General features: G+C 43.5%; 2 protein-coding genes across 8 annotated transcripts in view; both read right to left on the bottom strand.

Moving 5' to 3' along the window:
* The window catches only part of MRPS6 (mitochondrial ribosomal protein S6), a 49,294-nt gene extending 22,097 nt beyond the window's left edge, over positions 1–27,197 (bottom strand). The window contains exon 1 of the mRNA XM_074858275.1: positions 27,059–27,197. Within this exon, the coding sequence (XP_074714376.1) occupies positions 27,059–27,103 (45 nt within the window). The 5' untranslated portion in view covers positions 27,104–27,197. The remainder of the gene's footprint in view (positions 1–27,058) is intronic.
* On the bottom strand, positions 4,422–27,183 carry SLC5A3 (solute carrier family 5 member 3). Of its 7 annotated transcripts, XM_074858269.1 has the most exons (5): positions 27,059–27,182; positions 18,772–19,170; positions 18,499–18,659; positions 17,787–18,074; positions 4,422–12,727 (listed from the first exon to the last, which is right to left on the bottom strand). In XM_074858269.1, exon 5 carries the CDS (start codon positions 12,423–12,425, stop codon positions 10,284–10,286), a length of 2,142 nt encoding a protein of 713 aa, XP_074714370.1. In that variant the 5' UTR covers positions 12,426–12,727; positions 17,787–18,074; positions 18,499–18,659; positions 18,772–19,170; positions 27,059–27,182; the 3' UTR covers positions 4,422–10,283. The 7 variants fall into 7 exon arrangements, with proteins under 7 accessions (XP_074714370.1, XP_074714368.1, XP_074714371.1 ...); XM_074858267.1 differs by having other exon boundaries at positions 18,499–19,170; XM_074858270.1 differs by lacking the exon at positions 27,059–27,182 and adding an exon at positions 26,656–26,875 and having other exon boundaries at positions 18,499–19,170.
* Positions 27,198–27,714: the final 517 nt, after the last annotated feature.

Genomic DNA, 27,714 nt, shown 5'->3' with positions numbered 1-27,714 from the left:
TCAATCTCTCCTCTCTAACTCAGCCTTGTTTCCATCTCCACACACTGCGTGTATGGCTCCCCTATTGTTTTCTCTCATCAACTTCTTTTAAGCTTTTCTATTCACCCACATATTTAACACCAGCTTGGAAAACTTTCAGACACTGACAGAAATGGTCCAAAAGTGATGGCTGCTATTCCAAGGCAAGCTGAAGCCCACCATCCCCTTGCCCCAAGTGTTTGAAAGGAAAAGGTTGCCTGAACACAGAGCTAATCACTCCTTCAACTGCTTGGCACCTCAGAATCACAGAATCATCAAGGTTGGAAAAGACCTTGAAGATCACCTAGTCCAACCATTAACCTAACACTGACAGTTCCCAACTACACCACATCTCTAAGTGATATGTCAGCCCGACTCTTAAACACCTCCAGGGATGGGGATTCAACCACTGCCCTGGGCAGCCCATTCCAATGCCTAACAACCCATTCTGTAAAGAAATACTTCCTAATATCCAGCCTAAACCTTCCCTGGCGCAACCTGAGGCCATTACCTCTTGTCCTATCGCTTGTTACTTGGTTGAAGAGGCTCATCTCCATGTCTCTGCAACCTCCTTTCAGGTAGTTGTAGAGGGCGATGAGGTCTCCCCTCAGCCTCCTCTTCTCCAGACTAAACAACCCCAGTTCCCTCAGCCGCTCCTCGTACGACCTGTGCTCCAGACCCTTCACCAGCTTCGTTGCCCTTCTCTGGACACACTCGAGTAATTCAATGTCCTTTTTGTAGTGAGGGGCCCAAAACTGAACACAGTCATCGAGGTGCGGCCTCACCAGTGCCGAGTACAGGGGTAAGATCACTTCCCTGTCCCTGCTGGCCACGCTATTTCTGATGCAAGCCAGGATACCATTGGCCTTCTTGGCCACCTGGGCACTCTGCTGGCTCATATTCAGCTGGCTGTCAATCAACACCCCCAGGTCCCTCTCTGACTGGCAGCTCTCCAGCCACTCCTCCCCAAGCCTGTAGCGCTGCTGGGGGTTGCTGTGGCCACAGTGCAGAACCCGGCATTTGGCCTTATTGAAACTCCTGCAGTTGGCCTTAGCCCATCGCTCCAGCCTGCCCAGGTCTCTCTGCAGAGCCTCCCTACCCTCGAGCAGATCAACACTCCCACCCAACTTGGTGTCATCTGCAAACTTACTGAGGGTGCACTCAATCCCCTGACCTAGGATCATCAATAAAGATGTTAAACAGGAGTGGCCCCAAAACCGAGCCCTGGGGGACACCACTCGTGACTGGTCACCAACCTGATTTAACTTCATTAACCACAACTCTTTGGGCCCGGCCATCCAGCCAGTTTTTTACCCAGCGAAATATATGCCCATCCAAGCCGCGAGCAGCCAGTTTTGCCAGGAGAATACTGTGGGAAACGGTGTCAAAGGCCTTACTAAAGTCAAGGTAGACAACATCCACAGCCTTACCCTCATCCAAAAAGCAGGTCACCCTGTCATAGAAGGAGATCAGGTTTGTCAAGCAGGACCTACCTTTCATAAACCCATGCTGACTGGGCCTGATCATCTGGTTGTCCCGCATGCGTTGCTATGATGGTACTCCATTCACTTCTATGCAACTTGCGGAAGGGACACAAATCAAACCATCGTCACACTGCTGCTGTTACTGTTTGCCTCCCTGGATGGCTCAGGGACAAAATCAGTGGTATCATCAAGGAGAAGGGCTTCAGTGTGTTGCAAACTCAAAAAAATGACCAGAGCTCACAACCCAAGCCGCCCCGCTGCCACATGATACCGAGCCTGATGCTTTTCCCGCAGGGAACAGCTCGCTGTCTGACATGGCACATGTGCAGGCAGCTCTGAACCCACAGAGGTTCTTCCAGTGTAATTGCTCTGGGCATAATCAGCATTTTTCAAACCAGCTTTCACACCTCTGTAACTGGGAGAAATCTGTGCAGCGTCAAAGGAAAAGGGCACTGAGTGGCTTCCAGAAGACAAACACTACTTTGGTTGAGTCACTGCTGCAAAGGCCAAACACAGTTAATTTTCACATTCTCCAGGATGGAGGCTTCCAGCCTTGGAGTGCCAGCAATAGTCCAACGTTGGAAAAAATACCTGCAACTGTCCAAACAATCCATTGTAGCAGTAGGGTGTCAGGATATATTCCAAACAAGTCCCCAACACTCCAGACCTAGGTTGTACCACTAGCACCACCCAGACTAGTCTAAGCCACTGAAGAGCTCCCTTCTATGAGAAATCTTTCAAGGACCAGAGATCTGGTTCCTAACACGCAGCTGCGACACCCATCATGCACATCCTTACTGCCACAGAAGAATAAAGAAGAGTCAGGACTAAGAAAAAGCTGAATGTGGTTAGTAAAAAACTTTCCAAAGAGTCTGTGAGGACCATAGCCATAATTTTCAAATCCTCATGCTTTTGTAGAAAAGTAACTATCTCTGAATCTGAATAGTGTTTAAGGTGGAAGTCACACTGTTTTCACCAACTGGTGCGCACAAGTGACAGCAAACTTTGGCAACTTCTTGCTTAAATTCTCCTGTATGCTACAGCATATATACTGAGATACTCAAAACTAACTTACAAAACTAGCTTCATGGATTGGATAAGTATTAAAAATAGTTGCTGACAAATTAAAGGGTTCTAAACATCATGACCATGCAGTCAAATTGTCACCTTATTCCTATCAGTCTACAAGCACCTCAAAAAAAACCCATCAAAAAAGCACATCACAAAGTACAACTTGATTAAACGTGCTTGCTAGACAGGCAGGAAGCAAGCACAGAGCTGAAACCTCCTGGCTTGTTCACTTTCCTGGCATGAGAACATGCACAGGGCAAACTGGGACAGCCACATCCAAGGAAGGAGAAATCACTTCAGAGCCAGCAGGCAAAGAGTACTCATTACCACCATCTCCTTGGGTTTTTCCAGTGAACCCTCAAAATAAATGCTGCTGCAGCATTTATTGAACCTGCCCACAACTTGCCTGGGCCAGGACTCCACACCCAAAGAAACGCTCAAGTCTCAAACATCAGTAAACTGGGGATTGACAGTCTTTGCTAACTAATACAAATGGAACCAGCTGGTGATGAGGCTTCTTGAACCTCTCAAAATCAATGAAATGGACAGCTGCTCATTGAATAATCACCTAATAAACTAATTAGATAACCAATTAACAGCTAACTAATGAAAACACAGGAGTCCCACTCCCTCCCAGAAATCACAAATCCAAACCAAGTCTGCAGGCAGGAAACTGCTTATTTTTCATCCCAAATTCAAAGCTTCCTCTCCAAAAGTGTTTTTTATCCATTCCTTCAATAAACAACAACAGCAAAGCTTCCACTTGCCTTTTACAACACAGCAGCAAAAGAGAATACCAAGAATAATTTTGATGAATGCAGCATTTCCTCTGCAGCTGAAAATATGAGTTTAGTGTCCTTCTCAGTTTTTGCCAACAACCCATCTCTAAATCTTAATCCCCAATCTACAGGTGATTAAACACCAGGCCTGCCCCCTCCCTGTTGAACCATCATCACTGGACAACAAAGAAGTCATGATTCACTCCATGCTTTCCACAGTTCAAACATGTCCTTAGCGGGGGACAGGGATGAGGGGGAGAAGGAAGTGGAAGACTCATGTTCGGTCTCTGCTTACAGAACTGTGTTGATGTTTTGATCTTTTTCAAATAAAAATCGTGAGAAGGTATTCTTCCCTCCCCAAAGACAACTATCTAAGCACTGGCTACCACAAGCTGTTAACTGCTTCCTACAAGGGAGAAGACAGCATCCCATGCATCATTCTCAGAGCATGACTGCTGGCATGGGCTCTTTAGAGGATTTGGGCACCAGGACTGATTTCTAGATCACCATCAGAAATAAACACAAGACAGACACCAAGGCATCAAGGCTAGGGCAGTCCCAGAGTGACAGCAAAGCACAACTGGAGGTATTTTAAAAAAATAAATAAATAATAAAAAAAAAAAATCACAATTTTGCACAATAAGCAACAAGGCTGCCCTGCTAAAGGAGGGTTCACCCATACTTTGTTCCGCATGCAAGCTGCTGCTCTGCAAGATGCTTCAGACAGCTTGCCTTGCCCTGACAGCATCCTGAGCTTCAGGTCATAAAAAGATCAGTCTAGTCCAGACCACCTCAGCCCCACCTCCCCACAACATGAGTTGGCCTAGAGTTTTTGCAACCAAACTGCACCCATATTTTGTATTCTTAAATTCTTCTTGCAGTTTTAAAGAATCAAGTCTGGGGTTTTTTTACTTCTCTAACCAAATGCCCACACCCTCCTTCAATAGGTCTGCCTTTTAATAATGGGGAAAAAAGGGAAGTATCTTTATGTATAGGGATGCAAGGCTTACTACAAGTAAGAATACATTAATTATGGTCAGGTTCTCCAAAATAGCTTCACAAATATCTATTCTGTTGTTGTGGGGTTTTTTTTCCTCTATTTTTATTGAAACTTTGTACAGAAGTTTTAAACATTTCCATACAATACTTTTAGACAGGACAAAATGCCATGGTAAAGGAATGTAAACTGCAAGAAACACAGTCTGAAGTATCCAAATACTCTCTAATAAGAGTTTTAGTTTGAAGACTAATGCAGTAGGCAAAATAATATGCATACAGTATACAAAGAACAGTATACACAGGGCCAGCAATGCTAACTATGAAAATTTTGCATCAGATTTACTTCAAAGATTTATAGCAATATGATAATTCTATACACTAGACCAAAATTAATTTATCATACATCGTTTCTATGACAAAAAGCTTGTCATTAAGGACAGTAGCAACTTACAATATAATTAAGCTGTATTAATCTCATTAACACTTCTAAATCTATATTCCTACTACAATAATTTTTTTTTCAGTATATTGTCTTATAAGATCTTAACAGACCTTTAAATAACACTTTACCAAAAGAGACCTGGATCCATTATAGTGATCTTATCTACATGCCCATTTGGCTTATCTCAAAAAAGAAAAAAAAAAGGGGGGGGGGGGACAAGGAAAAAGGCAGGTTTCAAATGCTATATGATATCATTTGGTTTTGGTCTGAAATGTATTTTAGTTGAATAGTTAAAAAAACAAAAAGGCAATTCATTAACTGGTATTTTATATAAAATCTGCAGAAAAATACAACAGCAACAAAAAACAAAAATACTTCACAGATATCTAAAAAAACATTATATCGGAGATACAAGGTAAAGCAGCATCACTTTGACACTGTGCTTTAAAAATAAGAAGATAAATGAAGAGACTGCTCTAGTGATATTAGAAAATTTGCTTTCTTCTTGAAGAAGACTACTAACATTTTGCACAGCAACTATTTTTATAACCACCTCATTTAAAAACGTGTATTCATAGACACAGAGAATTGTCATATCATTACCATTTTTGCTCAAAGTGTCTTGACTTTACACAGTGAAACTGATAATGCTAAGTGTCACCAGATGTCACTATACCATGAATTCAATATTAGAACAGAAGTGAAGCAAATGCCTTTAAACCAACACCATAAAAGAAATAATAGAAAGTGTTTTGTAAACAAAACAAACCACTTTGCAAAACAAGAGAGTTCAGAGATCTCACAGTGAAATCAGAAATCCTAATTATATATGTTTACATTCTAGGACTACTCTTTACCTTAGGCCAATTAAAGCACATTAAACCATTTAATTATATACAAACATTTTCTTAAAAAAAATTTTAAAACATTGCACACAAGTCTGCTTTTTAACATCACATAACAAGGTTAGTTTTATTTTCAAAACAATTACATTTAAGGGCACAGAACATACAGAATACCAAATTAACAGATGAGTATTTTTGCTTCGCTATACATGCTAAATCCAAAGATTTCCTCAAGAAAGCTAGAGCTTGGCAACTCTAACTTCTTCCATGTATCCTGTTCTCTGAAAGGGAGCATCTCCCAACACCTCCTTTATCTTAGGATTTAAAAAAATATATATATAAAAAAAATAAAGCTGTACGTTTTAAAGTTGTAAGCATCTTCCGCTTTAAGTGTTCGCACAGAGATCCGTTGATGGCTCTGCCCACTCCACTGTAACCTTGTGGGAAATCTTTTTCACTACTCAGTTACAGTACTCATGACTTGTATCAGAAGTCTCATGCTGGCCCTTCTGGGATTAGGGTGGAAAAGGGAACACAGAAGTGGAAAAGTAGAAGATACACAAGCGGTATACTGAAGGCCATTTTAATTTCTTACAATCTCACACTGTTTCCTTTTGGGTATTAGTGAAAGCTAACAGGAAAAATTACAAAAACAACAAAAAAACCCTAAACTTTGGCAGAGAATAGCATCAAACCATTCATTTAAAAAAAAAATTAAATAAGAACAGTCTCCCAGAATGTACTATTAAGCTCTCAAAAAGCCTCTTTTTTTTTTTTTAAATAAAAAGCTTCTAAAAAGTTTCTGGGAGAAAATTCAAATATCTTAACAGAAAAATAAGTTAAGGGAAATAACAAAAAAAGGTGTCATTCCAAAATAAGTTTTTCAAGACTGTCATTCTAAGCTCAAGGCAATAAATAAACCAATCGCTGCCAGACAGAAGCACGTGTCCTCCTGGATCTACCCCTGCATGACTAGCCAGTCCCACCAAGGAGGAGAAGGCCAGGCATTAACATTTATGGAACTGATTGTCCATTATGGGAGACACTTTGTAGTTTTACTGGACCAAAAAGTTGGTGTTTAAACCAAAACGTATCAACCTGGGTTAACCCCTCTTCCATGTAGATCCTGATCAGAAGATTAGCAAAGGCATGTTTACGCTATAAAAAAAATCCTCAAGCAACTTCTTATGCTAAGGTCCATAATACAGGGCAAGGTACTTGCTCACCAATAGACAGTTTGCTTGAAGCCTTATAATCATTACTTTTTTTCCTAATAAAGGCTTTTTATTAAGTGGTTATATGCAAAAAACATTAGCAAGTTCTATGACCTCTAACACATGAAAACAGAATACAACTGATGAGGCTGGCATTAGGCAGAGAGTAGCACATAAGCACATTTTTAAACAACTGAAGAGGAAAAAGCACTGGAGAAATAATTTGCTTAAAAGCTTCTTCACAATAACAGGTCTAAAGAAGGGGGTGAGACAAAGTATTACTTTATTAAGATCCTGACTGCCAATTACCACTGCAATTAATGCGGCAACTTGTTAGTTTAGCCAAAGTGAGAATACATTAACTGGGAGATGGAGTATCTCAGATTCAACAGCCAAAGGCTGCACCATACATTTGCGAAGGATTGTGACTCCCTACCGCAGTCGAAGGGTAATTTCACCATGGATCTAACCATAGTTATACTGAACAGGATCCAGGCATGCTGTCTATTAACTCTTTAAACAGGGTTCTCTTTAAACAGCAAATAACTTGGGGTGGGTGCGGAAGAGAAGAGGAAAAACAAGCTGGGAAAAGCCATTATAAGCAAACCACTCTTCAGAGGGCAATAAAAGCCATGCCTTCAGATTCATAACCATGTAAGGCACCCTGGGAAAAAAGCAAGCACAGATGAAGCAATGGCAGCCAAGCAAAAGGGTCCCTGAGCTAACCTGGCTTCACAGGTTAGGTGGCAATGCATTTGTTAATATTGAGAGCAAAGAGGACTGGTCTGGAAAATCCAAATATCAGCCGCTGATAGAAAGACATGCCAAGTTACTAAGGGACAGTGCCTGGTACACGAGTCTCTCTTTCTCTGTGCCAAATTAGGCATATTAGCCAGATCCCAGCCTTTTCAAGAAGATATTGTTGGACTGAGACTTCTCTTTACCCTCCAAAAGTTATTTTTGATCCCACTAAGATCAAACTTTGCCCTACTTTATCCTGCATAGAAACAATTAACTATGTTTTACACCTTTCTTATAGTACCATCCTTCCCAACTCAGCCCACTAACAAAGTAACTTGAGATGCCATTAACATATTTCACATACTACGATTTTACCATTAAAAAATATTTAAAATATTTTTCTGAACGAAGCCAGCCACACAAACCATAAGAAAATGTGTCCTGTCACACTGGTATTAACATCAAGACTCAGGTACGGTAACTCTCCTCTTCTACATATATTGCAACATCGCTCCCACACTTATTACTGTATTTCCAGTTAAGAGTAGTCTACTTTCCAGCAGCAACAACTAGACAAAGTGGAGAAAGGTGGGGCATCTCGGCCTCTGTTTAAAGTCTTGGAATGAATGGAATTCAACTGATTTAAAAACACACCAAAACAAACAAAAAACCCACAAAAATGGAAGTTAATAATTTTATCTGAAAATATGTATTATACATCATACTACTAAAAGCCATTTGGACAGCCTGCAGCTTATGGCACCACTGTACTGGAAAGCAAACTTTCTTCAGCAGTCAAAGGCAGGATTAACCCAAATTTCATCTCTAGAGAACTATTTCACCCATAGGGATTGGTTCTTGTTTATGTGCCAAGGAAACACTGCTGGACCCTTGAACTGATGCTGCTGAACTGTCAGCATGGTCCCTCATATCATCTTCAGCCTAGCTGGTTGGTGCTCTCCCGAACAAGTCCTGAGACAAGCCTGGGAACAAAGATAACTGGAGGAATTATTTTCACAGGAAGCCTGGATATAACCACTCTGTCCTGGAGGGTAAGGCAGTTTGATGCTATGAGCGCAGCCACACATTGTCAGCTGGCCTCTGCACCTGAAAACAGGCCCTCACTTGGTTTAGCGTAAGGGCAAGAGCACTCAGGATGGCAACATGTACTCCTGCTTTGCCAAGGGGGGGAAGCGGACCAAGTTCTGCAACCTTTTGGTCTGCTGAGCTCCACCAACCTGCTGCACACAGATGTCCTCCACACCTGGAAACTGTTCATCCCTGCCTCAGGCATTCATCCTTCAGGAGAAAAGAACCTCAGCATCTTGAGACCTACTGATTGTCTATGACCGCCTGGGAAAAGTTTCACTTTTTTTGAAGAATCGTAAGGGCAGACCTCAATTGCCGGCACAGATTACGACTGCACACGTTCCTTATCTCCTGACACAGAATCCCTCAGGAGTCATTCCTTAAAAAAGAAGGTTTGACAGGGTGAAAGGGGAAGTGGGAAAAGATACGAGGCAAAATGACTCTGGAAAACAAGGACTGCTTTGACCTCTTTCCCCCACTTCACCTTCCTCTTGTCTTCCTACTTGCTTTTCTCCCCTTATAGACTCAGTATGCAGCAACGGCAGGGGCTGCAGAGTATTTCCTTCTAGAAGTACAGAGCAGAGGAGAAGTTATTTTTCAGTGTGCTTACCAAACTGAAGACATGCAAAGTCTCACACTTCTCTTTTTCCCATGTAGTAGAACCTACGTACAGACTTTTTCTCTAAAAAAGAGGCTAACCCTAATTATGTCCTAAAGGTTTGGAGACTAAGAGGCTGAATATATACTCTTCTATTCCAATATACTACAAAACCCAAACAGAGTATTTTTCTCCCCCCTTTTCCCCCTCTCCTCCATTGCCAGTTTGTCATCTTCAGGGTTTGTTTGGTTTTTTTCCCTTTTTTAAATACAGCAGCTTTTCAGTAATGGAATTTACAGTGGATAAAAATCAAAAAGACAAAAATTTTCTTACAGAGAAAAGAGAGAGAAGGCTACTAACAGCTATCATATTTTTAAGGGCTACAAGATGAGACAAAACATCTTCCTGTTGTTTCCATGAGAGAAATGAGAAACTGAAAAAACACTAGAAGCAGTGAGCAAAATTAAAAAAGTGCTAAGTTGGCCGAGGTAATACAGCTATGTTACAAAGAATGACTACAGTAATGTGCATCACAGCCCTATATTTAAAAAAATCTTTCGACATAGCTTTAATCATTTAGATTTTACGCATAGGTAAATGATTACTTGTTATCTTCACCTTAATGCTGACTGAGCTCTGTAACTGCCTGACTTCAAACACAGCCACCTGCCTGCCTTTGGTATATTTATATATGTATACATGGAAAAACAACAGGTTAGTACTGCAAATGGAAAAAAAAAAAAAAAAGAAAGGACAAAAGGGAAAAAAGAAAAAGACACCACACAACACATTCTGCTTTTAGCAGAGACAGGACAACATGTCTTAAATGGTCTCTAAATAGGCTAAAGTTGAGTTGATCTTACAATTATAGCGTAAACAATGCCTGGGTTGTGGTTAATGTTATTTGAAAAGAAAAAAAACAAACAACAAAACAAACAAAATCTCCAGAGACCTGTATCAACTTCTGTATGTTTAGCCATACCCTTAAAAGTTCACTATTCACTCACAAAGAGAAATAGACAAACATGAATATTCCAAGCGAACAGACACAAACCAGTCCAGTATTTAGTAATAGTTTAACTTTTGGAGTCTCTTCCAGCATTTGTAAACAAACAGTCTCTTCCTCGATCTCCCGAACAGCTCTCTTGTTCATGTTTTTACTTTTAAAGCCACAGAACCAATCTATGAATTTCAAATGTCTCTCTCTATCATCAGTCTCTTCCTCGTGTTTTTTCTCCCCCATCAAAGCTGCTTGTCCGTTCGAATAACAATCAACTGGTGTCTCGACTTCAGAGTGACTCACAGAAATCACCGGGTTGCTGTCATCTCTGCAAGTAACCAGAAGATTGATATCCTCTGGCTTAATATTTTTAATATTTTCTTCCGATTTGCCATTTGGAATGATATGGTTAGCGTTTTCATTGCACTTGAGGATGCTCTTTTCTTGCACTTTGTACAGCTCCCCCTTTGCGGCATTCTCTTTTACGCTCCTGTTTTTCACAGCCCAGAAAGTGGTCGTCCGAACCTGCTCCTTTGTAGGCGGAGGCGTGAGGAGGCTTACTACAAAGGTCACAATCCCGGTGATCCAGAACAGAGCTGTTGCAACATACATGTAATGGATGTTTTTGATAAAGCTTGGCCTAGTATCCGGCTGGTTACACTCTGGAGCACGATAGATAAATGCCAGTATCAACCGTATCGCTCCAAGAACAAACCCGGCCATTCCACCATAGAAAGCCCCCTGCTCATTGCAACGCTTCCAAAAGATACCCATAAGAAACAGAGCCGCCACCGGTGGGGTCAAGTAGTCCGCCACCTCTTGAATATAAAGGTACATCTGACCACCTTGCATTTCTACAATTATCGGGACCCAGGCAATGCTTATAACTACCATGAACGCAACAAAGACTCTTCCTACAATCATCAGTTCTCTAGACGTTGCGCTCTTCCGAATGAGTTTGTAGACATCAAGTGTGAATATGGTGCTGGCACTGTTGAATATCGAGTCCAAGTCACTCATCAGTGCAGCGATCATCACAGCCATCATCAGTCCCCGCAGACCAACCGGCACAAGTTTCATCACCAAACGTGGGTAGGCAATGTTAGAGCATCCAGCTCTGCTCCCGCAGACTTGAAAACAGTGTTCCGGATTAATGCAGGCAATATCATCTGCGAACAGTATTCGTGATATCATCCCTGGGACAACTATAATAAACATCGGCAGCAACTTTAAGAAGCCTGCCATCAGAGTGGATCCTTTGGCATGAGCAATGTTTTTTGCAGCTAGAACTCTCTGAACTATGACTTGATCAGCACACCAGTACCAGACAGAAGCTGGGGTCTGTCCCAACAGAAATCCAGGCCAGGGAATATCTTCATCTGTTGGCTCGCGCAACATTTTAAGAGCATCAGGCTTTGGGTCGACATTGCAGGAATTGGTATTGGAAATGTTGTAGGTTAACAAAATAGACGTAATATTTGGCGACGCTAACATGTACCTTCTTTTAACTTCTTCAAACCCACCAACCTCCGTAATACTTATGATCATAAGTGTGAGGGCACCAATAATCATAAGCAGAGCTTGAAGGGTGTCTGTGTAGATGACAGCCACAAGACCTCCAGTCACAGTCAACAGCGCAGTCATTCCAATAAGGAGGATAACTGACAAATAGAGGTTCCAACCTAGTGATTCTTGAATAAAAAGTGCCCCTGAATACAAGTCAACTGAGAGTTTGGTGAAGATATAAAGAATTAAAGACAATGCTGCAAAATATATTTGAATTCTATGCCCTCCAAAACGCTTGGACAAGTATTCAGGCATGGTGTATACTCCCGACCGGATGTAGACTGGGACGAAGACCCATCCTAAAAGCTGCAAAAGCATTAAGGCGTTGAATTCCCATGCACCTACTGCAAATCCACTCGCCGCTCCAGATCCTGCGAGCCCAATGAAATGTTCACTTCCAATATTGCTCACAAATAAAGATGCACCAATAGCTACCCAGGTCATAGAACGCCCTGCCAAAAAGTAGCCACTTACGGTGCTCCGATTGTATTTCCACATGGCAAAAAAACCTATGCACATTACAAGCACGAAGTACAGAGCCACAATGGCAATGTCTGCTGTTTCCAAAGAAGCCCTCATTTTTGTAAACAAAATGACTTCGCACAGCTGACGTCCACTTCTCGCCCCCCAGCAAATGTCTTTTAAGCAACACGTGAACCAGTTAACATATATCAACACTGTGGATCAAATTCTTTGTCCCTTGGTTTGCTGTCCTGATGCTGGTGGTTGTGGTACATTTACTTTCTCCGCTTCTCAAATGGAAATTTGGAACTTAGCACGCACTTTTAATCCACATTCCACAAGAGCATCAGCCTTAACTCAGTTGATGTAGGAGAAATTCTTAGTTGCAGCTAAGTTTAGTGAGGCCTACTGTACCAACCCTGCAAGGCAGCAAAGACAAAAGACAAAGATTGAATTAGAGAAGAATTTCATGAAGTAATGAGAAAAAACTTGAAGTCTAGTAAAACAATGACTGAACACCACAGACTTTTTCCCCCTTATAATTCCTGCTGTATTTATGCAATCCATGAAACACGTAATTAAATATTTGTAGAACTAAGTAGTAATGCCTTTTACAAGTCAACTTTCATGTTTACAAGTACCTTAAGAGACGCAACAATACTGGAGTATTAAATAACCCAAATTCCCCACAACAAGGCAAGGAACAGAAATACATTTTATTTTTCTTTAGTCTCACAAGTCTGCTTCTCAAGCCACTAAACAGGCCTTCCTCTTTCAAGCAATCTTAGGGAAAAAAACCCAAACAACCACTAAGGAGCGTTAACCTTCATTTCCTGTATTGCTCTAGCACTGCACCCCACAAATCTTGATAGACCTTGGCATCCCATGCATGCACTTGAGACACCAGCTGGCTGCTAGAGCTAAAAATCAAAGTGAAGTCACAACACTGTCAAAAAACAACATTTAAGATCAGCTAAAGAATCAAGGGTATTCCACAGGTTTTAAATGAGTTTGTCTCGGGTACAGATGACCACAGGGTTACATTTTACTCTGAAAGCTCTTCATACATATCCCACATAATCAAAGTGAAGAAAAAGTCCCATTCAAACAAGTGACAAAAGCAAAACTATGCTTGACATCCAGTTTTAGGGTATTTCTGTCTGCCATGTGCCTTTTGATACCCACTCCCACATGGTTTTAGGATTTTTTTGGAGCACCCTAGGCACAGGAGGGAGAACTGGATAGATTTTGGTAGCAGTCACAGTTGCTAGGATGCCAGGAAGCACTGTTCCCAGCACAATCCATTTGCATCCACACATGAAAAGGATCTCTAACATCGGAGGCAGATTTTATGGCAAAGCGTACCCTGCCACTCTACTCCTGAACCCCCCTATCACACCCAATTCTACCAAAGCATGTCAGGAAACAGGCACTCATTTAGGCAGGCAGGATTGAAACACTCAGAGAGAAGGGAATAATAAGACTTGCTGGCAGACAACTGGACAGGTGAAAAATGAAGGGGCACTGAAGAGCTGCACACTGGCTCCTACCTCCACCATGGAAATAGGGTACTCCTCTCTCCCATTTATGCCTTGGGAGGTATTATTTACCTATACCCACCCAAAACCTTCTAACGGGTTGAGAGTGTGCTGGACATCAGATTCTTCTACTTCCACTTCCTACACTGAATGGGCACAGCAAGTGAAGGGAAGACCAAGACGAAGAACCAGTTTAGTCTAAAGATCAGAACACAAATCTTTAGTATTCAAGATTACTACAGAAGAGTAAGGAACAGGGTTTGACTCCACTCCCTTTCCCACCCACTGGTAAAGGTAATATAGGCACAAAAAAAAAAAAAAAAAAAAAAAAAAAAAAATCACCAGATCTTTTTTCTGACCATAAGGCCTACCAGTCTTAGAAGTCTTACAAGCATCAGCTTCAGGCATTCCCCCTTCCACATTTGCAGAAGTGCTCTGGCACTATGCTGAAGCTCACATTTCCCTATTAATTAATCTATGATTAATGCAAACACCCAGATAACATGTTCTAGTATTTTGGTGATTTTTTGTTTAGCAACCCTGTAGCATATTTGTTTTGTTTAAAAATGTAACTAAAAAAAAGTAAATAAAAACATTACAAATTCTCAGATAGACCATAATAAAAACTATAGTTAAGTTTGAAAATGCACACGCTCCCCCCTCTGCCTTACTTTGTGCATTACTGAAGGCAGCAACAGTGCTGATGTAAGAATGTGCACTTCTCATTAAGGCAGATGAATTTTAAAAATACCTTACAGCAAACCACAACTTCAGCCTTAAGGAGAAATTCACAATCATGTTATTCGTACAAGCTGGCTGTTTTTCAAGCGTAGTTCAGAATCAAAAAAGATAATAAGGGTTCCCCACCACCACCACAAACCCACATGAGAATACAGATATTCATTCTGCTGGAGTTATAGCCAATAATGAGAGACTACAGAGACATGGCACAAAATGGACTGATTACAGTGGTGTGCTAAATTTATCTTGCTCATAACCCTCAAACCACAGATGTATTTTAAATTCTTCCATAGAAGAATCCACATTTATCCCCACCCGCAAATGCAGCAGTAGTTAAATGGTCTATTAGTTTAATCCAACACAAAATTATAAACACTTCAGAACATATGATGCCAGATACAAGCATAATATACTATTCTTATTTTTAAGTACTTCTGAGTAACACTTGAATAGTGTTGGATCTTTTACTATAATCACCTAAATTTTCAAATGCAACTACATATAATGTTTATACCAAAACTATAAATATTTTAAGGAAAGAGGAAGAAGAGATTTTACTCAGACGCAGTGGGAAGAAGAAAAACTATTATACAGAAAATTAGAATAATGGGCAAGATAAAGAAACAGTAACAACCAGTATTTTCCCTCTTCTATTGTCCTGCTCTGTTATCGAAAAATGTTAGACTTCAACTTTAGTTCACTTCCCAACATCTTCCTTGTAGGTTAATCAATGACCTTGCAAAACTATACTATACAATAATACGCATAAATCACAAAAAAACTCATCTATTTGATACAAGAGCTACCCAGCTCATAGTATGACTATTACAAGCATGTTTAATCCCTCTGAAAAGTGTGTAAGTAGAAGATGCAGCTGTCCTTAAATTATGACATTTCTCAGTTAGAATACTTGACAAACTACAACAGGCTCATTCTAACCCAAATAAACAACAATACATGAAGTTTCTTGAGCATTTTCCACCGGAAGGTACAGCCAGACCATACGTTTGAAATAATCAGTCTACACCTTTGTAATCAACATCTGAATTTTGCAGGATTCAGCCTGCTTAAGCAGGAATGTGTAAAGTTTTCAGTAGCCACTACAAGTTTCATAGAATCACAGAATGGTTTGGGTTGGAAGGGAGCTTAAAGATCATCTAGTTCCAACCCCCTCTGCCATGGGCAGGGACACCTTCCACTAGACCAGGTTGCTCAAAGCCCCGTCCAACCTGCCCTTGAACACTGCCAGGGAGGGAGCAGCCACCGCTTCTCTGGGCAACCTGTGCCAGTGTCTCACCATGAGTGAAGAGTTTCCTCCTTCTATCTTCTAAATCTTTCCTCTTGTCAGTTTAAAGCCATTAGCCCTTGTCCTATCACTACATGCCCTTGTAAAGAGTCCCTCCCCACCTCTCCTGTAGCCCCCTTTAGGTACTGGAAGGTGCTGTAAGGTCTCCCCGGATCCTTCTCTTCTCCAGGCTGAACAACCACGACTCTCTCAGCCTGTCCTCATAAGGGAGGTGCTCTAGCCCCCGATCATCTTCACGCTCCTCCTCTGGACTTGCTTCAGCAGGTCCATGTCCTTCTTATGTTGGGGGCCCCAGAGCTGAACACAGCTCAATGCTTGCTGCACTGTCACTAAATTACTGTACTAAAGTAGCTTCTTGTACCAGTTTCTTATTAGACCTAATTCTAAAATAACCCTGGAACTTTTTTCATTATGAAAATGAGACTCATCCCTCTGAACTTTCAGCAAGTTATGACCTCAAGTCTTAAGAAGGACTTTTGAGATGCCCCATGCAAGTTTAATCTCAAGTTATTAGAACAGTGTACATTGTGGCACTGACAGAAAAAAAAGAAAGACAGTGCTGCTGCTAAAGGACTGTGAATTTTTTTCCCTAAGGCTGTTTTCTGGCTGGATCATATCAAAGACACAAAACAATGTGCTTCCCTCTTGTCTGAAGATAGAGGGCTACAGCTTTGGTGAAACAATGCATATGTCTCTCCAACAGGCAGCATGTCCTTTAAGAAAAGTCTCAAGCAATTCCCTGAAGAGGTATTAGATAATGTGAAGCAGATTTAGGGTGAGATTTTTAGGAGAAATTTGTATGATTGTTTTAAAGGAAAACTTTCTCCACAGTGCTCTTCTAATAAGACGGGTCTTTAAATATGCCAGAATCAAAACTGCTCCAGCCCTAAAGTAACTGTTTGTTTTCTGCTCAGTCTATTTCTCTTTCAGCAGATGGGCAGTTTCTCAGCTGACTTCCCTTTTCTCTTACAGTTAAAGACTCAGTCCTAACGGCCAATGCTTTAAGGGTTAATTTGAGGATGCAAACACCCACATATCATACAGGAGTGTCTACTGCTATCATTTGTTAGCAAATAAAGTACATACTTAACTTTGTTCACAGACTTAAAGTAGTTTTGAGGTTCTTTCATAGAAAGATTTTTCTTCTCCACCTTCTTCAAGCAGGGGTACGTTAACTCATACCAGTAGCACTTTACCTACTGAAAAGCTCACTTGCGTTGAAAAAATATACCCAGATTGCCAGGCTCAACACTTACATGGAAAATACTAACAATCTCTCTCCCAGAAGGAAAAAAAGAAGTCCCATGCCTTAAGCAGGCCTATACAACATTCAACCCCTTGAGTCTGTTGTCTGGCCTGCTCACACTGCAGGCTACCTGCTATAGACACGCAAGTGAGTTCCTACCTGTCCACAGATCAGTAAACACAGGGTTGTCTGACGCTCCCTATGTCTCAGGAAAAAAAAAGAAAAAAATAAAGAGGAAAAAGCTTCGCTCCATTTACTGCAGCACTCTAGAACACAAAAAAGGGAGCACAAGTGTTCTTCATGGAATAATTTATACACATCATCTTATCCTTATGTAGTACATGCCCTTGAAGAAGTAGGGGCTATCCTTGCCAGCTGCTCAACAGAGCCCTAAACATCCAGGACCACAGTTTCAAGACTTTCCCTTGTAAGCCAGGAGCTGGGGAAGAGAAGCCAAGCAGGAATCCTACCTGAGACAAACAGGATATGTCATAGGAAGCAGGAAAGCTCGGAGGCAGAAATCGACCTGTAGCATCTAATAAATAACTTGAGTTAAGGTCTGGACTGGCATTCCAAGCAGCTCAACAGGCTGAAGTAGAAGAGTACCACATTTACAAGTTACCTGAACCAGCAGTCACCTGACTAACCTGTTTGCCACACGTGCTCTGCTGCCCCAAGGTGGTACTGCACCGACACGTCTGCTGGCCTTGGAGAACTCAGGTGCTGCAGAGGCAACTCTATAAATCATCACTACCATAAAAGTCCAATTTGAGGTGCAAGGTTCAAGTCAGTCACTCAAAGTTGTTATGAATACATAACTCGCTTTTTTTTCCTGGGGTTTCAGGAATCACTTCCGTTCTGGTCTTCACTTTACTGCAGCATCAGAAAAAGAAGCTTGCTCCACAATACATTCTTCTTGATTCTTTTCTAAGGGACTGCTGAAGGAGACATGAGAGAAGTAAGTAACCTCACAGCATGCAGTTCAGCAGAAGAAACAGAGAACTACACTGCATTTGCCCATCAGAAATATAATGCTACTATGCACTATTACAGAAGCAGTAACTGGAGTACTGTAAGGCCAACAGAAGCTGAAGGGCACTGTGACTGATAGTCTTAAGAGTAGTGTATCAATTCAGTTGTTTTGTTTTTAACCATTCTTCCTCCCCATCCCAAGTGTACACACCTATTTAGGTCTCCCACCAAGTCATAAATGAAGGAGGGGGGGAAAAAAAAAAAGGGCAGAAGAAAAAGGATGCCACTTTATTGCAGGGCTCATTCAGTACTCTGTAAACACAACAGAAGCTACAGTACTGCTGAATTGCAAAGCAAGAGGAAGATGGCATAATTCCTGAAACCTACACCACTAGCAGTGCATCAGCAAGCCACTTCATGCCACTGCCTGTGGCATTCACGTTTGGATGGTTTCTTTCTCCATGAGTCAGTCCACAGCACTCTGTCAGGAATAGTGGATTTATTTGCTTCTACCGTTCTTCCAAAAACTCCAAACACCTAAAGGGGAACTGTGCAGGGGGTGTTGTTGAGGTGGGGACAGAAGAAAGGACATATAAAGTTCCTTTTTATTTGTTAAAATAAAGAGATAACAGAACAAAAGACTATATTCTCCATGCCTACCTAGACATACTGTAGCCATCTTACTCAGGTCTCAAGAAAGACTAGTCCATCAGCTTATGTTAAACTGACTATTAGTTTAAAGAAAATATGTTGTAAGTACTTCCTTTTCTCCTTGTCAGCCCAGAGAATTGGCTGTTTACACAGGTGACAGATGTTATCCGGGTTCTCTGAAGAGAGCAGAAGTACAGCTGCTGCTCAGCACCACTGAGGAACTGGGCCACTCTTCCCTGGCAAATAAGCCGAATCATTCATGCCTCTGCTGTAACCCAAGCAGATGACTACCAGAGGCTCAGATGCTCAAAGACAGGTTGTCACTATAAGCTGCTCCATCCCTCAGCAAGGAAACCATGCTTTTCTTTGCAACTGCAGACAGATGACGTTCTTCCTTCTACACAGGAACTGGAAGCAGAAGAGGAAAGAGGGTACTGAGAAGGCACGTGGTCAACAGTAACTAAGTAAAGAGCACAATAGGGCAAACAGGGAAAGCAAGCCATTTTAATGGAGGTGGGAAAGGGTGTCTCCCCCAGGAGATGGCAAAAAACACAAGATCCTGGCATCAGGTAGCATTTTCCCTGCCAGGCAAGTGTGTCGAGATGTCAGCTGACATACTAAGTAAGAAGCTGCAGAGGAACACTGAGCCCAAAGACTCAAATTCCTTCTTGTGGCAACCTAAAGTTGAGAAGCAACATTTTCACTGCCACTGACAAGTACTATTTACCTGAATAACTTTGATGAAGTACTTAGTCACTAAGAGCAACAGCAAGAGAACGGGTAAAACAAGCATAAACATGCAAGTACTTGATTTCTGTAGAGGATTTGAGACCACATAATCAAGTTTTCTGGATGCAGAGGACAAACATTATCACCCTATTAGAAGCACGCCATCAGAAAGTCTTATAAAATCTCTACCACTACTGAAGATAAGACTTTTCTTTAGCTGGTACACAGATGTGATTCAGCTGTTGGTTATCACCATTCAGCAGTAACTAATGTAACTCGCATACCCCCAGCCTAGAAAAATGTGCTGGTTCACCCCATTTGAAGAGGATTTTGACTAAGAGAGTACAGACCTCAGAAGTTAGTCGGGGAATGAGAAAGGAGTAGTGGAAGTATCAGTTACCATGCAACTGAGCAATATACAAGGAAGAAATTCTTCCTAGAATTTCTAGGGAGAATAAAAAATAAAACCAGTCTCATTAAGCTTACTTAGGACTTCCCCAAGTTCCCATCACATTTATGGCTGCCCACAATCTTTCCAAGAGCATAAAACATCAGAAGTTTTATTGAAAGATGAGACAGAAGTTTCGGGGGCATACATAATCCTAGGATTTAAGTTTGAGGCCCTCCAAGCTTCCTAGTCTGCTGGGCGCTCTTCTGAGATTTCTGGATTTTGGTATTTTAAGACACCGAAACAAGGCTTAAAGTTATCTTGGTTATAAAACAAATAGTGCTATTCTACATCAAGCTTTATAATTACCTACATTAAAAGCTACCAAATACTGATTTATTTTTCTAATAGTCTCAAACACATCAACTCCGCTGAACGCATTCCCCTCCTGTATCCATGCTCTGCATGTACCTTTGTTTTTAATTATTCCTTAGATATTTGCATAACTGAAGCATAAGGACTGGCTTGCAAGTGGACAAATCAGGATTAAAAAAAGATGTGAGAAATAGCAGAACAATAGTTTCTATGTAGCTCCTCACAATCATATTTCTAGGGTTCATGAGCCTTCCTTTACACCATCTACTTCTTTCCCTCCCCACTCCTCACCAGGGGTGATGCATTTTCTTTAGCATCTCATTTCCAGCACCAGTATTTGCACTAGTGCTTCCACAGTGCAGGTCCTTCACTTACACAGATCTTGCCTTACTTTCCGTATTTTTACTTCCCATCTTTCTTGTTCTACTTCTACATAACTAGTTATATTTTGCCTATCTGTCCTCCCTTTTATTTTTCCCTTCTTTCACCTTCTTATCAACTCTTCTACAGAATGCACACCAGAGATATTCCTGCTGGTCCACTGGGCACGTGGTTTTGAAGGGAACAACCTGGTACCAGTGGTTCCTGCTGCTCTCGGATAAGCAGCACAGAGGCTGGTATATGCAGCTCTATCAAGCAACTGCTTCCACATAAGCAACTCCTACATTGCCACAGACTTGTAGCAGAGGTCTGGGCAGCTGTCACTCAAGGAATTATAGCCTGCTCTGGCTGGAGTCTGATGAAAAGCAAGGTAAGTTACTTGATCAATAATCAACAACCACTGAAGTAATTTTTGGGTGGAAATTGCCAATGTTATGGCTCTGGAATAAGGGAATTGGAGAAATCAGCTCTTGAAAGAACATATAAAGAAAGCAATCCATCATTACAAAATATTGTATATATGATGTATTAGAAGAAAGCAGACATACACACATTCATACTTGAATTAATTTAATGGCTTATTCTAAGTGATAAAGTGGACATCTTGAAAAGAGTCAATCACTTTTGAGGGGTTTTATAATAATGGAGAGCAATAATACTATTTTATCACAACAGGTTCACTTTCCTTGTTTTTCAACAAGGTTAAAGGGATAGACAATCTGCTCTCATGCTGAGGTTTATAGGCATCTCCCTGTTCATATACATGATGCATCCACACGTACACATCACACAGTGAACAAATGAGGAGAGATACACCGCCAGTAGAGAAGAGCACATTGCTAAGGAGGTAACGGGGGCAAAGAGGAGAAGTCATCTCTTACAGGTTAAGCTGCCACTGCTGCCCACCTGAAGCAGGGCTAGCCAAATCCCACTGAAGTCTGCCAGTCCCAGCAGGGACACAAGGGCCTGCCCGCAGTCCCGCGCCTCAGCGCTCAGGCTTGCAGATCTACAGCTTAGTGAACAAGAGTGGCAGAGTTAACCCAGGCATCCCATTACATACACTCATTCAAGCACATCACTCAACACATTGCAGTCTCTATAAACCAAGAGGCTTCTGAGTCCCTTATTCTTTGCCATCAACTTAGTACTCACTTTGGACAACTTTGCCAAATTCACCTAGCTAACAATCTGCTATAAAAAGGCTTAAAATATTTTGTAGAAGCAAATAATTCCTACCTTCCCCCATACCCAAGCTAGGCACATATCCCACACTTAGCAGAAACTTAGAAGACCACTCTCAAGTCTTAAGACTGAAAGTGGCAAGCGTCATCCAAGAGGGTATCATTCCCAAATGCTGTCTGTATCACACACTTCAAAATCCAGTTATTCTTATGGAAATGCTTAAGGCAGAAAACAAAAATCTGATTCCTACAGGAGAGTCAGCGCTAGATCTTGTGGTTTTCGAATGTTGTCTTTTAGTTCTAACTCTTTGGTCTTCTTTCCAGCACCACCCCCAACACAAGGGTCCTACCCTGCTAGGCACAATACTGTGAAGAAGAGCCTGTTTCAGCCTACTAAAAAAAGTCAAAGGAAATAGAGGAAAACTTTTGTGTAATTTTAACCTGCTAAGTAGGGAAGAGCAGCAGGGAAGATGTAATATTGGACTGTAAAAACAGGTAGGTTCACCAGAAAGGAAAGAAAATAAAACCAGCATCTGCCTGCTTACTGCTCTCTTCGTTCTCCCCCCATTCTCTCCCCCTCCTAGCAACTAAGATATCAAAAGCCCAATTGCTGCAGCTGCCTACACAGCAATTAAGTGTAATAGTCAAGATGTCAAGCAACACTACTGCCCATTACTTTGGCTTTCCTAAAATAACTAACGATCTCCACAGCAGGAAGGGAATTTTTGAAACACGGCAACCCACTCCAAAGGCAACAAACAGATGCTGAAGACAAGTTACGTTGTGTGAACATGCCAGTCAAAGCGAGAGCTCGGATTCACCGTACTATTACGGCAGTGGGTGGATGGGTCCCCTAGTCTGGGTATTTGCTGAAACAAGGTAATTAGGTTTTTGACTACTGACACATACTAGGTATTTGTCTTTTGTTACAGGTGAAGTGGGGGAGAAAAGTACACTGCTAATAAAATACTGCTATGTTTCCTCATTTTTAGTGAAATACTCTAATATAAAGTATTTTCAAACTGTGCATTCGCTTCAGTTCCAGTTACAAAGTTGTTTTATTGAAGACGGGTGTCCCAGCTCGCACGAGTCGAGCAGCAGCAAGAACAGCATGGGAATAACGCCACTTTCTCTGTCCTAGGTTCCCCAGGCTGGCAATTTTCCTTGGAGGGTGTCTCGCATTGCCGCCCTGTGGTCAGTCTGTAAAACAGCATCAGAGCAATAGGAAGCCATTTCCAGCTCTTCCTTCCCTTTCCCCCCCAACACTTCCTTCCCCGGGCTCCCAAGGGAGTTTTGGCAGGACAAGAAGGGTAGAAAGAGGAAGCCTCCCTGAAGACCTCTCCTTTCTCCAGCAAGTGACGACAACTGCTAATTCACTAGCGGGTCACTACCCTTTCCTGCTGAAGGTCCTGCTCTGCCATAATCCCTCCACTGAAAGCCAAAGATGACTCTCCTGGGAGAAAGTTAGAAATAATTAGAAATTCATCTTTTGCTATGAACAGTAAAGGTTAGAGCATGAACAGCTGTGTCTTCATTTTGCACTTCTACCTTCACCACAACTGTAGTCTTTGGCTCGGGCTCTTGAGGGTAGGCAACGTGTCGTTTACATACATCTGTGCACTGCTGATAACAAGTCTACCATCCAACCCCAAACTCACTGTACTATTTGCTATTTGCATGTTGGAGTGCAGAAAGCCACACAGGTGAGCAAAATTCATTATTTCCATCCTAAATTCCAGTCACTTCACCGGCCTCATACCTTTCTTTTGCCAAAGCATCTCCTCCATATACTCACACACAGAATAACACAACCCAAGTCCCTCACTGCAGCTACTCTTCGAGTACAGTGATACCACACAGAGGTAGTTTTTCATTTGTTTACTTTAGGGGTGCTTTTGAGGTTTTTTATTATTGCTTTCCTAAGAGTCACTGACTGGGGTCTCTGCTGATCAAGGACTCTGTCCCCAGGCAATTTACAAATACAGTATTTCTAGGGCCAGTCAATTACCTGATCATCTGCTACCTACAAAATGGGACAGAGAACAGCTGCTCAGCTTTGACTTCAGAATAAAGTCACGAGCTTTTGTGAAAAGTGCATGCACACAACTGGTGACAGTTTGAAAGTAAAAGTTTTCCCCCTTTCCCCCCTCCTCCCCCAAGCTCCTGGGCGTTGCATTTTTAAGACACAAAAGGAGAGCTGCAGAGGCTCTGAGGAAGTCTGCCAAGAAGCCGGGGGACATGGGAGCTTCAGGCAGGACTGCGGGGTCATGCCTGCCCTGTAACCATGTCAAGGCTAGTTGGGTAGGGAGGAGACCAGCTACACAACAGATTCCACGGTTCACAACAGAAGCCACATGCAAGAAAAGAATGAGGAGGGATCCCCAACTTGAACACAAGCAGTGCTAGGGACCAACAGAGTTTAAAGTGACAAAAATGAATTTGAGGGATTTATTCTGCCTAGGTCTATGAAAACACCAAGGTAACTATTAAAAACAATTGTGGGTGGAGGAAACCCCACAGAATCAAAGTTTGCCTCTGGAGAGAGCTGTGAAAATCTACCAGACTAGCTCTGAGGTTTGTGCTCAAGCTGCCAGGGAGCTCAGAGGAGTTAACAGCCCTAAAGGGCAAGACAGAGAGGCAGCAGGGCCTTACGTGTTTCTTATGTGTTTGTTTGGGTTTTTTTTTTTTTTGGCAAGGCAGGGGAGCTGTCAGAGATGAGGAAGGATGCCACAGACAGCAAGAAAAGAGACAGCACTTGCTCAAGCCTCAAACTAAAGTAGGCACCGGAGCACACAGCCACCACACAGAGGGACTGACACAGCAGGACAGTGAACACCTGCCCAGCATAGCTTCATCAGGAAGCACTAGTGCCAAGAAGCAATGCAATTTATTCAGGACTGTATATGATCTCTCCAACTTCTACAGGAAGGAGTTATATAGTCACTCCATAATTTCAGACTGTTCTATTAGCCCCATATTCAGGTCTCTGTGTTCTGACTAATTTAAGTTAGCATTACAGTCGAGATTATGCACTGCTATGGGGGTCATTAGAGCAACTCCTTTGCCAGGATTCAGCAGCACCGTAGCGTATACCACTACAGAAATTCTTTTCAAGTGTTCTCATTACACAAGAAAGCCATCAGTAGTAAGATACTGGAACACTAAAAAGCACCTAGATCTGGTGTACTGTCAACAGCAACAAAAAACCAGCATCTAGACTCTCTAAATTTTAGAGTTACAACAAGGGCAGGTTAAGAACAGCAGTACACCTGAACCAAAACTTAAGTATTTTAACATAACCACAGAGCAAAAAAACACCTTTAAGATACATCTATCAGGAAAGAATATACTAGTGTCAAACTTCAAAGAGGAAAAGGTTGCAGATGTTAAATCTTCAGGGCATTGATGCTCATTAGAAGCTTCTTACTGCTAAAAGCTTATCCCTGCATCTCTGAGCTCAGCTCCTAGGAACCAAAGACAGCACTCCATGGCATCCTTTTAGAGTAGTCAGGCTTTTGTGTCTCCGTATTATGTCAGATTTGCTATGCTTTCTGTCCTGCTCTGCATTTATAGCCTCTGCACAGCATAATGCATCTCCCACATTAACAGCACGTATACAAAAAGCATCTCATCACCTTACCTATGGCTTATACACTGATGGGGAGATGTGTGGAGAAAAAAAAAATTTAAAAAAAAAAATAAATCACATGTTGACCACCCAAGTCCAAAAGCAGCATGTTTTGTCACAGCGAATGCTGCTCCATGAGGCGGTGCAGCAATGTCACCAGATTTTTTTCCCTGTTGCTGTATTTCTCCACTAGAGGACTCACCTGAGGTCTACTACAGCTTCTGCAGTTAAGCCAAGTTGAAAAAAAAAAAAGCCAACCCTGACATGTGGATGGTACATGTAAAATGAATGGAAATGTACTAGTATATGCAGCACATGTAATACATGAAGACATGCTCCCGTAACTACAAAAGAAACACAGCAACGCTACTTAGCTTCCTGCTAGCCTATGACAAATATACATGTTCATTTAAATAAAGGTTAAATGCGAGAGCAAGCATGTCCACGCTGGGTCAGATCAGAAGGGTTACAGCCTAGCAGAAGTGCTGCTACATTCCAACACCAGGACTGCATATTAAGCTGGAAAGTAGCAGATAAACAAAGGCTATAGAAGGTACTAGAGAAGGACCAGTATCAGCTATTATTTTCCAAATAAAGGGTCCCATCTACAAAGAGATGTTTCCATTTTATTTTTACGCACAAGTATGCACACCCCCCCGCACTGATTCAGCTCTTGTAAAATAGAAAGAGCATCATATAACCTCACTCACTCACACCACTGCTTATCATCACGCCGCCAAAAACAGCGGCAACGGCTAGCAACCCTTCCCGTGGGCGATACGGCGAGCCGTATCAGCACAGCTCAACTGGTGTTAGCAACGGCAGGAAAAAAATAAATTTCTTGAGACTTCCCTGGTATAGAGCGGGGCTGGAGAAGCGGGGAGCTGGCACCCCACGAGGGGAAGCTTGCAGGAGCAAGTCCTTGCTTTCCCCCCACCAAGGCTCACGGCAAGGCCTCCCATGGGCGAGGGGACCCAGCGTGGGGCTGCTGCAACCTAGCAAGGCACTCAGCGAAGCCACCGCAGGTGCGGGGGGGTGGGGAAGCCCACGGCCATGGAAGTGCTCGTGCTGCAGTGGAAGAGGGGGACGTGCTGGCACCAATGTAGGGGGGCAAGGAAAGGGCCGAGTTCACTTGCGCCAGGCAAGAGGCGGGGAAGGGGGACAGGGGGGAGAGAAATGCATCTATTTCGCCAAGCGTGGGATCTGCTTACCTGCGGACCAAAGGGGAGGGGGGAGAGAAGGGGACTGCGGCTTTAGGGGAGCAACTAAGCAAACTCTCCAAAGGAGCAGGGAGGAAAGAAAAATAAAAAGAGGAAGGGGAGGGAGAGGGCAGAGGAAGGCACACGGGAGCCTGAAGCACGCTGCGCAACCCCGCTTCCGAGCGCGGAGGGGAGGGCGCGGAGGGCAGGGCTCGCCCCAGGGGAAGGGGCCGGCCGGGCCGTCCCCCGCCCCGCCGGGCGCTCCGGGGCCGGGCCGGGCCGTGCGGCTGCGGCGGGGAGGCCGGCACGCGGCGGCCAGGGACGGCACCGGCGGGGGGGACGCCGGGGGCTGGGGGGGGGGGATCTGTCAGGTCCCACCTGGCTCCCTCCCTCCCGTCTCCCCTCCCTCACTCACCCTCTGCATGGCTTTCAGGATCAAAGCCAGTTCATAGCGGGGCATCTTAGAGCTGGCTGTGGCAGGAGGAGCGGGGATGCGGCGGGACAGAGGGTGGGAGGAAGGAGGAGGGGGGGGGGGGGGGGGGGGCAGCGGCGATGCCGGAGAGGGGGCACCGGTGGAGGCAGGCGCGTCCCCGGCGGCAGGCGGTGCTGGCGGCGGCTCCTGTCCGCGCGGCTCCCGGACTGCACCGACACCGGGCGGGCGGGCGGGCGGCGCGGCTTAAAGGGCGCCGGCAGCTGCGCAGGCTCCGCCGCGCCGCCTCCTGCCCGCGCCAAGCGCCGCCTCCGCTGCGCGACCGCCCGCCCGCCCGGGGGGCCACCGCCGCCCGCCCGGGGGCTGCCCCGCCGCCCCGGCCCGGGGTGGAGGGGGGGGGAACGGGCGAGGGGGGCGGGAGGGGACTCCTGCCGCCGCTGCCGGGGAGCGGGCCCGAGGCGGGCGGGCCGAACTGCGGCGCGGGCGCCGCCTTCCCCCCCCCCTGCAGCGGCCCGGGGCCTGCGCCCGCCTTCCTCCTTCCCGCCGCCGCGGCGGCGGCTGTGGCTGCTGCAGGGAGTGGAAATTTCCACTGTGTCCGCCCCCTCGCTCCCCCCCTCCGCGCACACACACACACACCCGAG

The sequence above is a fragment of the Strix uralensis genome, chromosome 2 (assembly GCF_047716275.1).
Source record: "Strix uralensis isolate ZFMK-TIS-50842 chromosome 2, bStrUra1, whole genome shotgun sequence".
Classification (NCBI taxonomy): Eukaryota; Metazoa; Chordata; class Aves; order Strigiformes; family Strigidae; genus Strix; species Strix uralensis.
Note: the sequence above shows the minus strand (reverse complement) of the source record. Positions and strands in the feature narration are given on the sequence as shown.